At 32.7% G+C, this 14477-nt stretch overlaps 1 protein-coding gene across 3 annotated transcripts in view; it reads right to left on the bottom strand.

The window, feature by feature from the left end:
* LOC106076991 (DNA ligase 1-like) overlaps window positions 1-14477 on the bottom strand; it is a 43709-nt gene that overhangs the window by 17780 nt on the left and 11452 nt on the right. For 2 of the 3 annotated variants that reach the window (XR_008778408.1, XM_056032234.1), the window contains exons 2-8: window positions 13369-13460; window positions 12023-12120; window positions 10448-11142; window positions 10019-10210; window positions 8105-8272; window positions 6829-7194; window positions 4263-4417 (exon numbers count right to left, since the gene is read on the bottom strand). Coding sequence is in view for 2 of the 3 variants with exons in the window: in XM_056032234.1 (XP_055888209.1) it covers window positions 4263-4417; window positions 6829-7194; window positions 8105-8272; window positions 10019-10210; window positions 10448-11142; window positions 12023-12120; window positions 13369-13460 (1766 nt within the window). In the remaining variant the exon portion in view is untranslated. The remainder of the gene's footprint in view (window positions 1-4262; window positions 4418-6828; window positions 7195-8104; window positions 8273-10018; window positions 10211-10447; window positions 11143-12022; window positions 12121-13368; window positions 13461-14477) is intronic. The other variant, XM_056032236.1, reaches the window with a different exon arrangement.

Below are 14477 nucleotides of genomic sequence, written 5' to 3'. Positions count from 1 at the left end.
TAAATCAAATAAGAACATTAAACTAAAATGTTATTTAACCTTGGTTAGGCCAATAATAGAATATGCATCCTCCGTTTGGGACCCCTCAACTCAAGAAAACATTAAAAAACTGGAACAGACACAAAATAGAGCAGTGAGATTCATAACAAACGAATATTCACATTTGACTAGAGTAACACCTTTAGTAAAATCACTAAATTTAGAAAGCCTTCAGGACAGAAGGCTCAAAAGTAAAGTAGCAATCATACATACAACACTGAACCATAATCTTCAAATACAAAAACAAAATTTAATAAAATACTCTGAAAGACACAAAGATAAAGGCACATTCCTCGTCCTATATGCTAGGACAAATTTGTACAAACACTCCTTCTTCCCTAGTGCTATTAGAGCATGGAACGGGTTGCCTGAGCTAGCCAGGAAAACCAGTGACTTGGCTGAATTTAAGTCATTGGTTAATATGCATGACTAAATGCATGACGCGTAGGACGTAATCATCTTCTTTTTTGAAGTAACGTCTGTATTATATAAGATAAATACTTGGCACTGCTCTTGACTGACTGTGATACCTTGCAAAGTTGGAAAAAGAATTAATTTTTGAACACTCAGATGACTTCAATTGCAACAACTTTGTTGGCAGTTCCTGCCAGTGAAAGTGTATTTTCAGTGTGTGGAGTGAGAAAGAACTATCTTAGGGCAAGGCTGAAACATTAGAAATGTTTCTGTTTTTCTCAAATATAACATTCAGCCGCCCTGATTTTTAAATTGACAGTAGGCTACTTAAGCAACCATTATCTGTGTTCAATGTCAGATCATAGTCATCACATATACTTCTTCCATGTTTTGTAGACCTATACTTTGACTGCAGAAATGTGTATCTTCAATGTTTGAAATTGCAATAGCTAACATTACACATTATCTGTGTTTTATCTCAATTTAAGTAAAGTTTGAAGTTCAAATGTTTTATGTAATGAATTGAACCTTATTTCATGTACTTAATTTTGATACTACCTGATTTCATAACATCAAGCTGAACAAGAACCTGAAATTAAATCTGACAGAACTGAACCATTTTTGTTATTGAATCAAACTATACTTTAATCTAACCGATCTGAACCTAACCCGTACTTTCGGTTTAATTCCCATCTCAAACAACAAACTTTGTAGAAGCACTGAGACTCAGTGCAAGAATCTTTAACATGGGAGTCTTTTATTTTCCCTACTAAGCATTTTTTTTTACAAGTTCTGATGAAGAACTTAAATATTTCAATTTTTAAAAAAAAAGAAACAAAAAAATGCTACAAATTAATCAATACTGAACTAAAACTTTCAAGAACTCAATTCATATCATTTTGTCAAGCAGTAACCTACTCATGAAATGCTCTGTCAAAAAGCCTATTATTATTATTATTATTACAGTATTATTATGATTTCAGGTTTTGTATGAGTAAAATTATGTGGCAGATATTTAGTTTGTTTAGGTTGAAGATTGGGAGTAAGTCCATCACAGTTGAGGTTATAAATAGGGGAGAGAAAGGACACATAGGAGATGAGTGACAGAAAGATGTCCAGTTGTTTCCATTGTTCCAGATATGTCCCTTATGTTTCTCCCTACATCTACATTTAGGTTGAGTATATATTGTCAATACAAGTTTTCTTCAGTTTGGTTTAAAATTGTATTCTGTGTTTGTTCTGTATTTAGAGATAAATATACTTCAAAGTGCATATCTAGTCTTTGATGGCAATGCTAGGAGTAATCTAGTTTCTTTTGTAAAGATGGATAGGGAAAACAGGAAAGGTTTCTATGCTACATTTGAGCACTCAAATAGTAAGAATTTTAGCTTGAGGACGTGTGTTGCCCTGAGTGATATACTGCACTTACATATTCTGAATTGAAACATTCTTTTAAAATAAAATTCAGTTTAGGTTTAGAAGTTAAAATTTGTTATTGGTGTGACATTAGGGCAACATTTTAATCTAGGTCTTCTAATCTTCAAAGTTGAAGATAATTTACTTCCTTGTCCAAACCTCCTGCACGACCAGCCACCCACTACTAAAGCTACTTTTAGAATTAGACAAGGTATAAAGGTGGTTGTGAGAAAAGTGTTCCTTTACATAAACATTCTTTAGTAAATGCTTCCCAAGTGTGTGTACAACAATGCTATTTTTAGTGACTCTCTTAAAGGTAAGGTAAATGCTGTTAGTTATGTGTAGTCAGTTCATCTGTCATGTTTAGATCTCAAAATCTAGAAGAGCTATTGAAAATATGATATCACCATCTTTTGTGGCTTGCAAAGTTATGGTGTAGGTTCTACAAACAGGTTTATTTTTATAACTAAGAGCAACCAAACAATCAAGCAGCTGGATGAATAGTGCCAGCCATCCCTGGCAGGCCATAGTGAATTTATTACCAATCACACCTAACTCTCTCATTTGTTTGTCCACATTTATGATTTTCAGAATTATCCATTTTTTATACCGGCATATATAAAAAAAAGCATTTACTAAACAAGTGGACCAGTTGAAAAACAAAATCTATTTCACTTGATTTGTGTATTGGATACAATCCTTTTGTAATGATTTTTAAAAATCTAATACTTAAAATGTCAATGCTGATCAAATATCAAGTTTTGAAATTATAAGCTTGATGAAGACAAAGTAAAGGTGAGATCTGATTAAAATAGTAAACTTCCATTTTTTTTGGACAAAATACCAGTTCCTTCTTGGTGTTAACTATAATTTTAAAACAGATTTAAAAAAAAGATAAAGGAAAGCTTCATTTAGGGATATCAGAAACTATCAATAACCACAATCCTTCAACAAAATGAATGATGCATGCACTTAACACTGCTTCATTTTCACATGTATACAAAGACAAAAGTAGCAGTTAGACCCAATTTTAGCATGCTCCAAAACAAGTTTAAAGCTTCATAGTAAATACTTTTGTGTACTGGTATCTATTATTGATACTACACTATATTCAGTGCTTTTTTTGTGACTGTACGCACTGGTACAATGTACCGGCACCTTTTTCAATGTGGGGAAAAAATGATTACTTTTCTTGTATTTTAACATTTATTATTAATTTATTAGTAGTTAAAAATTAGGCTAACCATCACTGAGTACGGGCACCTATTTTTTTAAACAAAAAAGCACTGTATATATATATACACACACATATATATAGGGCTTTTTTTGTGATGGTATGCACCGGTACGGCGTACCAGCACCTTTTTGAATGTGGGGAAAAAATTATTACTTTTACTTTTCTTGTATTTTAACGTATATTATTAATTTATTAGTAGTTAAAAGTTAGACAATCAATCACTGAGTACCAGCACCTAATCACTGAGTACCAGCACCTATTTTTTTTTACAAAAAAAGCACTGGTTATATTTATAAGTTCTCTTGTGTGCTATTAGTGTGTAATCTTTTCATGATTTGGAGAATGAAAGTGTTTAGTTTTGTAAAGAGGATTTCTGTTACCATTTAAGTAAACTAATATCTGCTGCAATGAAGTGGACTATAGGTTAGATAGTTAGATTTTAGGTCTAACTTGTGAAAATATCAGACATATTTACCACCTCATTACATTGTAACAGATAGAAATAAAGACTAAATTTAAATTTCAGAAAAACAGTGAAAGTCCACTCAACTCTAAAAGGGTAAAAATAAAGTTCCCCTTTCAGACCTAGTGATATATGGGGCAGATGATGTAAAGACCATCTGTTCATAGGTCTAAGGTTAACGATGGTGTTGTGTGGCCAGCACAACGACCAACCGCCTTTACTTTTCCCCAACTAATGTCAGGTACCCATTAAAACTAGGTGGACTCAGAGATGTCCTGAAGATTCAGAAAGTAAAAATCCCAGTCATCACCCTGATTCTAGCCCTGGACACCAGTTAGGAAGCCAAGCTCTTTACCACTCAACTCTAGTAAGGTATTTAACATAGTTAAAGGATGCTCCCTCAATTTTATTTTATTATTAAGATGACATATCAATGATGGGTGGAAGGGGACCAAAGGAATAAGTAAAGCCCCCGATTCAAATTTGATGGACATCAAGAGGGTAGTTAGGTCAGCTGGTAATCCTCTACAAAAATTAAACAACAACAACACACTTTGAATGTTATTAAGAAGGATGAAAAGCATATTGTAAATGGAAATCAAAATAAAACACCCTGGAAACAGAACTTTATGCTAGCTTCACTGCTGGTGTAAGAATATTAGCCTATCTAGGACAATCATGTCAGAATATTACCTCTTCAGGTGACAGTCTGCCAGAATATTATAGCTGACAACACTGAAGCAATAAGCTGGGTCCATCAGTTCAGCAGGTACTGCTTTGTTCAATATAAATTTACGATTGAGAATGTCATAAGATCCTTGAATGTTGATAGCATTATAGCCAGAATTCTAAAAAAATTGTAAAAACATTATAAACAATTCATAAACCAATGCAATTACTGGAGATGGTTTTTTTTTTTTTTTGGTTTATGAAATTTTAGGATGGTCCAAGAGATTGTCCTTATGAGAAATGAAAAATTAAATCTAGATCATAATAATTTGCAAAGAAAAATTTGCAATGCAAATGAAGTCTTTTGTATTAAATTCCTTTAGAATGGCTTAAAATTAAGTGAAAATTTCTATTGAATGGATTAAAATTAAGTGAAAATTTCTTTTGAATGGCTTAAAATGAATTGACTTTAAAAACTGTAGAATAGAAAGATGTCTAATAAGACGTGAGAGGGGGAAGAAGCAAGAACTATTGAAGGATTTTAAAACATTAACCCTGAAAGAGTTTGTGGTGTTAGGATTAGTTTTAAAACAAAACACAACTTATACATTGTCTATTACTACCAAACCAGCTTTTTTTTTTTTTTTTGGTGATGGCTGTCACATGAGTTCAAGGACCAACACACAAACTACCTAAATAGCAAAAGTGGATTTCTTATTTATCACCAAATCATACATTTTGCTTTCACAACAGCAATCGTCAACAATTTTGTTCCCTGATTTATGTCCGTCAAGATTTCATTTGATCTTGTGCTTGTTTTTTTTCTTTCTGTTCCCCACTAAATTTCATTCATCTCAACAAAGAGAAATCAATAAGGAAAAAAAATCAAATCATGTAAATGTGTTTTAATTAAAAATATTTCATTCAATGATAAGATCAACAGACAATAAAAACATTCAAGGTTCCCATTGCTTTTTTTTTTTTTTTGCTCTCTTTCTATTAAGTCCTTGGTCAATGGGCCCACACTTGTAGCTTGTGACTCCTCAGAAAGTCTATGAAACCGTCACATTTTCATCAACTAGAAACATTTCACGTGAAGAGAATCTAAATTATTTGCCGATTCAGTGGGAAGTGCACCAGCATCTGACTGATAAGGCGACAAGACAAAAAAAAAAAAAAGAATAAAATTGAAAAACTTCTGTATGCTTCATTTGATCACACATACATACACAAAAAATGATTTCTCCCTTCACTGTTTTCATGTTTTTTACCACTGCTCTCCTAACACCACAAAAGCCAGGGTTAATATGAAATAATAGGTGACGATGGCCTATGAAATAGCTCAGAAGGCTGCTGCTTCTGTTGACAAGAACTTAGACATACATACACATGAAAACGTGTTGTTTTTTTTCCATTTTAAAAATTAAATTTACTAATACCGGTATCAATGAAAATTGAATGTTAATTATTAATATTTTAACATGCAATTCAATGCAAATATGTAAAACTAAATTACAATTATTCATATGCTTTTCTGAATTTAAAGCCACCCAATCTAAATTTAATTGTTATTTTGGACTGGTGCTCTGCTAATTTAATATTATTTAATAATTTTATGGGCCATCGTCATTTCCACACTTTAACAAATACAGTCAAATTCTGTTCTATTAATTATCTTGGGGGATCATATCTATAATTTTATAAGCTGCATGTATAGATTCCCTGAATCTAGCATGGGTTCAAAAATATCAAAACAAAGCTTGACTGTATTTATTTTGTAACTCAAATGCTAAAATTGAAAAAGAAATTTATTTCACACCTTAAGTACCACAGGAATATTTTGCTTTCTTAATGGCAAAGCAATAAATCTTTATTAAAAAAACAACAACTAGACCACTCAGATTTCTTGTTATGTTGTTAAATTTGCTAATACTACAGACTAACTGAATGCAGAATAACAAAAGTCTGCTGGCAATATAACCAAAAACTGGAAATGAATTCTTAAACATATTTAAATAGATTTTGCCTAAGAAACCAATATGCTTATTCATATTGGCTAAATGGTCATATCTTTGTACAGTAAATATTTAAATGCCAGTCAACATTTCAGAACTTAGATTTTAAATACCGGTACCTGTGGTAGTTTAGGGGTAAAAAAAATGCATTGAAAAAACAAATGTTATCAATAGAACATAACCTAATTATAAACTAATGAAGAGAAACTTTTCATCTATACTAAATTATTATCTAGAATTAATTTCATATTATTTTTTACTAAGAAACTAAAAAAAAACAACTTTTCAAGATGTCTACCAAAGAAAAGAATACTTATATACTTTAGGGCACATTTTTTTTGCAACTCTATTTTCTTTGTTTTCTCGAAACAAAAAAAAGCTTTTCTAAAGTGGGATTTTAAAGTTAAATAGCTATAACTAGAAGCTTGATTTTTTTTTTTTAAATTTACTAATTATAAAAGTCATAAAACAATCCTTTTGAATTATTAAAAGAAAATGACAAAAAAAAAAAGGTTAATTTAATTCAAGAAATTTTAGAATGAACTAGAACGTTTGAGTTCAAATTAGAAATTTACGTTGTTGTTAGTGAACAACTGGTTTAAGTCTGCGCAGTGCTCCGTAGCTAGCAAAGGGCTTACAGAATCTACTTCAGGGCTAGATAGCAAGTTGGCTACCTGATCTATGGCAGTGTCTGGTTCATCAGTTTCAGCACTAGCCTGCTTTTCCATGGTCACCTCTGCAAATTCTGAGCTGTCTTTCTCCAGAGAGTTTCTGGGATTGTCAGTTGGCACCTCTGCAGGTTGGTCTGGCTGCTCTGCAGAGATGGATGAGTCAAGTGATACAGCGTCGCTGAAGTCTAGCCCCCTAGACACACCGGTGATGTCAGAGGCCGCCTCACTGCCCACTTCTACCAGAGTCGAGGAAGTTTCATCTGTTTCTTCCTGATAAAATTTCAAGGGAAAAAATTACTTTCATAAAAAAATCAGCAGAAGTCATTCTTAAGCAGACACATTTTACATCCATCATTAAATAAAAAAAAGGTATATTCATTTAAAATAGTGATTTCCAACCTACTTCTGACATTCAATCAGAAATAAATAACTTTGAAAAAACTTTTTAAAAAAAGCAGAGATGCCTACTAATACGAATCTTGAACACAAAAATATGTGAATACGAATATGAATTTTTCATTTAAAAATATGTATTCACCTGTAACTCAAAAACAACAACAAAAAAAAAGTTAAAAAAAATCAGGTATTATATGAAAATTAGTGCCTCTATGCCCAAAAATTGACTTTATTATTAGATCTACCATGAGAATATCATGTTTTTTTTTAAAGTATATCAAATTCTAGATCTGGATGTCCAAAGTCTTACTACCCAGAAGCAGCAGTTTCTGCCACCTTAAAAGAAATTTATCAATCTACATTTCTTATGAGAAGCAGAAAAAAAAAAGTGCAGATTTCTCTCTTTTGCAAATTTGGCTGTTCTAGCTTTATTATTTCACATTCAGAACATTGAAAGTATAGGGGAATGTTAAGACATTATGCCTTGTTGCACTATACCAAAGAAATTAAAAAATATTTGTTTTCAATAGTTTTTTTTTAAACATTCCTTACAATGGCATAACTGACAATTAGGAAATTAAAGTTTTTGTAGGTCAAATAGCTTTTTTTTTTTTTTTTTTTTTAGCTCCCATAGTTTGTGTAGCTGTCCACACCTGCTAATAGTGTATTTTCATCTTCCAATGGATCTTCAGACACTTTTGTTCTGAAAGAAAATTTCTAATAATAAATGCCAGTAAAAATAGAAATGAAGGTGTAATAAAGATACATTTCTTTTGCCACTGACCTTTTGTTTGGGAGCATACTGCTTGGCTAACTCAGCCTCTGTGAGTGGAACAACAAAGTTAGCATCTGTTGTGTCCACCCGACTAGTTATTTCTGCTGCAGCTGGCATGGGTTCATCTCCTGCTGAGTCACTTTCAGATGAAATTGCTGGTGGTAAGGACTCAACAACCTAGCCCAGATTGAAGATTTGTATTAACTTCGCACTTCAAACATAACTAGAAAAAGACTATGATTAATTAAATAGTCACAGGTTCATGGCCAATTTAAATAATGTTTTTCCTGTTTTCTTTCAACACCAAAGTTAAGAATTTTAAGGAAAAGCATCACACTACAAATAGTATTAAAAGGGACACATACATTACTACATAAAATACCCTATTTTAGTAGCCTCACATAAGTTTAGCAAACATCAATTATTAGTGTAACAAAAGTCTTGAAAAATGGAACTATTGCACTGCCTGAAGTAGAGGTAAAAAAGTGAAGTAAACTATGAATGACCAAAGCTAGCCAGAACAGAAAGAGTTCATGAATGCAGGATAGGGGGATGTAGCACAACAAGGTGAGAATGTCAGTCAAGAACAGCAGAACAAGCAGAGATGGGGGGATCATGTGAGAATGAATAGCTGAACAGCTAATGGAGAAGGGAGATTAACAAAATGAATGGTGAGATGAGACATAGATATAGAAATAAAACTCATAATGAAATCTCCCCATGAATGATTTAATCTTTCTGTACTTAATTGTAGAAATCTAGACCTATTTCACCTTGTTAAAAGAAAGCAATAATCAATGTTGTATTTGTATAAAAATACACCTAGATCTTTTTGTTTCTTCTGAGTACAAGATCTAGATCTAGTGTCAAGTCTACAAGGCATCTATGTGAATGTCACACCAGAAGTGGAGTTTTGAATTTATAACTTTTTAAATAAAAATTAAAAGTGCCAGAATGTCACCTAAATTGAAGGATAGCTGTATATTCATTAAATATAACTGAAAATTATAAAGTTGTAGCAGTGTCAAAAGCATTAGTTATCAGGGAGAAAGAAACTCAAGGTAACATGTTCAAATTCCTGGTTTTTATCCACTTCATAACAAAATTCTAGTTTTGCTCTTTTCAAATCCTTAAGTCCTTAACAAAAATCCAAAGCTTTTCTCAGGTTTTCTAGGTCTGTATGAACCAGTCAAATTGATATTTAACATAATAAAAAAAAAATGAAACTGACAAAACAGGGCAAATATTTCCTCACTAACAATGATAAATGAAATTCTGTCATAAAAAATGACAAATTACTAATGAAGAATACTTTGTACACCCAAGTTGTAGCTTATAAATTCTTTTAGCATATAGCTGTTAACAAGCTATATATTTTTAGGTATCACTTATGACAAGAGAATGAAAAATGTTTCCAGTTCCTGGTGTAATTGTTGCCAATGCTAATTGTTTAAAACTTAATCTTGAATAGTTTCACTTTGCTAAACATTTGGAATTTCTTTCAACTTGTTTTCACAGAAAACATTATATTTAAAGCAAGTTGCTTAAATCTATATAAAACATTTAAATCTATTGTTTTGAGGTCATCATTCTGTGCTGAAATTATAGGAAACATTAGAAAAATAGTCTTTTTTTAGCCCCACACTCTTTAAAAACAAAATTTTTGGTAAAAACACATTAAACACATTCTGTATTTTTTTTTCCAAAGGGAAACTATCCAAAATTAAACTATAAGCAAATTAACATTTTGTAAGGAAAAAAAAACAGCTGACTTTTTAAGCATGATGATAATATCGTTGATTAGGCTGTAAAAATGGTTTAAAATTAAAATCAATTATGGTAGGGTCGATTAAGAGAGAAAGAGCTAAAAAGTTAAGTGCTTTTATCTATTCACATTTTAGGAAATGATGTAACTGAGCTTACTTCTTTGCTCTCTGGTGCTGGAACTTCATCTTTATTAACCACAACATAATCTGTCAAATCATCCTCTTTACCCTCCTCAGCAGGTGGTTCACTCTCAACGACCTTGATACGTTTCACTTCTCTATCACCCTCCTCTTCCTCCTCCTCAAGTTTGCGCTTTTTCCCTGGGCTGGATTCTGCTTCTTTGGTTTCCTAACACAAAGAATTGTAAATCTCATAATCATATTCATTAAGCTTCGAAACAAAATAATCATAACCTTAGGACAGTTTTGAATAAAATATACATTTGTGCTACAAGATTTCTGTCTGGTATAAAACTGGTATATAACTTTATTGAACTAAACTCTACCCAAACAATCCTTGCCCTTAGTAAAAAATAAATAGAGGACACATACAGTTACACTTTTAGTTTAAACTAAGAACAATTACCTCAGTAGTTAAAGATGATTCTCCTGGCTTTGGCTCTTCTTCTGGCTTCTTATCCTCTTGTGGTTTAGCCTCTTCCTCTGTGGTTTCCATTGCCTCTTCCTTGCTGCTTTCAGTTTCTGTTGCAGCCAAGCCCTCCTGGGTTGGCTGAGATTCTGTTTTTTTCTGCCCACGTCCCCTCCTGCCACCACTTGGTGGAGTGGCGGTAGCTGCCTGTTTCTGATTTGGGGTTCGCTTCTGCCTACCCTTGGGCTCTGTGCTCACATCACTGTCTGGGGCAACTGCTGGCTCATCACCATTTTTGGACTCATCTTCTTTAGACTCTTGCTCCTCCTCGGCAGGCTCAGAACCAGCTTTGCCTCTACTTCTTCGTCCACCCCGTGGAGTAACAGACTTTTTGTTTTTACTGGTTGAGGCTTTAGCACCGGAGTCTGAAATGTCTTCAGTGTCCTTTTCACTGTCTGCTTCTTTCTTGTCTTCTGCAGCCTTGGCATTACTGGCACGTCCTCCCTTAGTAGCTCCTCTCCCCCCCTTTCCTCTACTTCTAGTACTGCCTTTTGGCTGTTCCTCCTCCTCTGCTTCCTCCTCTCCCGCCTGTTCTTGTTCCTCCTCCTCCTCTTGCTTGTTTCCTCTAGTAGATCTAGATGTAGATCTTCCAGATGCTGGTGATTTACCTTTTTTTGGAGTCACTTCTTTTGCTACACAAAAAGGATAAAAAGGTTAATAAAGAAAACACAAATTTCAGCATGATCTGTAAATATAAATTCAATATATTTTCAAGTTTCATGCTAACTTAATCTTTCAGCCACAATCCTTACAAGAGATATTTATTTTTTAAATTAATTTCTTGAATTAAAAAATGTACAACTGTTAAAAACTGTTAGATAGTTTGCAAATAAGTAAGCCTAACTTGTTTGAAGAAAAATTAATTCCACCAATAACAATATTTTCTTTAAGATATCCTCTAGCTCTTATATTCTAAATCTCAATGCTTTTAGATCTAGTCACCTTGACATTAAAGAAGTCCAATCTAAATGTTGCTCTAAAACTAACTGCAAAAAAAGTGTTGGAGTTTGCTCTATTTTTTTATGATTGAATGTAGAGAAAATTCAATCTATTAGTGATTCTATTCAAGCAAGTCTAGTTAAACCGTTGAAATTTTTTAAAACCCTAATAGTCCGAAACTTAGCTTTCTGTCTATGCTTTAATTTACCATCTTTTGCTAATAGATTAACATTCTAAATTTTAAATAGTCTTTGAAATATCTTGTTTTTAAAAGACTTTTGTTTTACTGACTACAGAAAGTTTAATAACACTTGTGACTTCTCATTTCAAATGTTCATAAGTTAATTTGACCAATGTTGCACCTAATACCATGAAAATGTCTATGTGGGAAAGAAGGCTTTATCATTAAAAGAAAACAAGATTTTTGTTTGTATTGCAAGTCAAATCATTATTTCTCTTTTATTGTAGTCTTAATCTTTTTCAAATCTAAAAAGTTAATTTAATAAGTTGCTGTTAATTTTAATCTTGAGAGTCAGATGTAGCTTTAAAAAGAGACTTTTAATTTATACAAACCTTTTGCAGGTTGGCGCCCTCCCCTTTTAGCAGGTGTTTCTTGAGGCTCATCAGTGGACACCTCTTCCTGTTTAGGTTCCTCCTTTTTAGTTCCCCTGCTATAGACAACATTAAAAACACAAGAATGGGTTAATGAGTTTAGCTAAAATATTAAAATTATCTACTTAGTTCTTCATGTTTTACTCTTATTTTTATTTGGGGAATAAGCTAAGGTTATAGTTTAACCCTTTTATATTTTTTGAGGAGTTGGCAGCCAGGTCTGAATTAAATTCTAGCTGATTCATAGTATTTTACAAGAAATTAGAAAATTCAAATAAAACAGACATCCAGTTAATCTTTATGTGATATTTTATTTATAACAATAAAAAATGTTCCAAACATGATGTTTAAATGTTTATTTTTGAAAATGTATTTGTGTATGGTACTTTTTGAAGTACTCGCGAGGGTGCCCTCCAGGGTGACGTAACAGAACAACTGAGAGAAGTTTCGCATTAGAATACTGTCTTACACCCACTGCCTGGTGTTTTTCTGTTACTGCAATCACTGCAGTATTTAGTCTTTCTGTTTGAGAAGTTAGCTATGAAATGCATTATTTTTTTTAGTCTCTGGTCAGACCCCCCCCCCCCTTCTGATGCTTTGAAAAACGATCTTGGTGAAGCTATTTTATTTATTTTTTATAATAATTTTACCATTATCATTTACTTTCTGCTTTATAAAATAGTCATTTAAAATTTAGGAATCAGGAAGTGGAACGAAAAGTTTGATATTCAACTTAAATTAGATCCTAATTATTATGGCCCACTGGGTGGGACATTCGACCAGAACGGGAAAAAAAAATGTCCCACGACATTCGACCGGAAAGGGTAAAAGAAAGTCTCACAACAAACATGATATTTAACTTCATCTACAGGAAATAAATCTATTACAAGGACCTGTTTATACATTTCATTGTTGTTCATTATGCATTTTGGAACAATCTAAATTAGCCTCAAAGGATTAAAACCTTGTTTTTAGGTTGAAGGAGTATTTTATTTTTTAAAATCCTGGCAGTACTATTAATAATAAAATAGATATGTTGTATCCATGCAGCATGTATGTCTATCAATCTAAGTCTGACAAACAATGTAAGGGGCAAGCCTGTGAGGATAAGATGAATCCTGTTTAAAAGTAGTGGCAATGTGTTAAAAATGTTGATTGGATAATAGCCTTTCAAAATTAAAAAAGTCATTAATTTACCGAAACTTTCTTGTCTTCTGCAGCCTTTAAATTGACATTGGCTCAAGTTTGATGAGCCTCAGTGTATCTTCATTAAAATATTATCAATTATTCTGTAATACAACTTTTACCTTCTGCTTCGACTTGTGGTCTTGGTATTTTCTTCTTTTTCAGGTGTAGCCTCCTCTTTGGATGCAGCACTTCGTCTAGTAAGCCTCGGCATCTATTTTTTTGAAACAATAATATACTTACATAAATTAAAGATAATACTAATGCTTTAAAATTCTAATATTTATGAAAAGAAAGAAATCATTTCACTCTAGTAATACAATTTTAAATTTTACAATTTGTCACAAGCATGGCAAGAGAAAAAGTAATAAAGGATTTGAACGCTAGGGGCATCACGACTGTGCTCTAGAATGAATGCCAGTGAGTGGAGGATGGAAATTTCCATTGCTAGATCAGTCTACTAAAATCTTGGCTTAGTGCAGTCAATTTACTAGGTCACATTCAAGCGTCAAAAATACAATTTACAATTGAAGATGACTCGAAAAGACTCTCTGTTTATGGTAAAGTTCTTTCGTTTCTCTAATTGGGTTGAACAAAATAAGTTATATTTATTCATCATTGTGATTCTGATTTGTGAAGAAATTCTTATTGATTTTATGAATTAATGTGTTCAGAATTTCTATTCCTAGATTTGTTTAGTGCTTTATTCAAGTTATATGAGGACAATGTAATGCTGAATACTTCAATTCTCATTGGTCCCTTGACTCTTGTCGTAGGGATGCTGTGTCAGTTTGTACAACTAAATCCCTCCACTTTTCCCAGTCAGCAACTGTTCTGTATAGGATATCAAGAGAGAGAGAGAAAGAGAGCGACCCATTCTTTGTTGTCCAGCCAGCTTTTCTCTGGATGACCCTTTCTTCGTGCTCCTTCCACCGTGCCTTGAAGGATGACTTTTGAATGTGATTCGTGTCTTACAATTAGAGCAAATAGGTCAGCTCCCATCTCTTCACTCTTCTGCACTTTTGATACCGGTAACTAGAGTGTCGACTTGTAAAATTACTAACTCATTGGTCTGCTTTTCCCGGTTAACCGATACCTAACATTTATATATTATATAGCATTTACACTCAAAGGCTTGAATTTTCCTTTCAGCCTAAGTATTCAGAGTCAAACTTTCACAACCATATAGGAGTACAGAGACCAATAGCAAAGAATAGAGCTTTAATTTTAC

Source organism: Biomphalaria glabrata, chromosome 6, assembly GCF_947242115.1.
Source record: "Biomphalaria glabrata chromosome 6, xgBioGlab47.1, whole genome shotgun sequence".
NCBI lineage: Eukaryota > Metazoa > Mollusca > Gastropoda > Planorbidae > Biomphalaria > Biomphalaria glabrata.
Note: the sequence above shows the minus strand (reverse complement) of the source record. Positions and strands in the feature narration are given on the sequence as shown.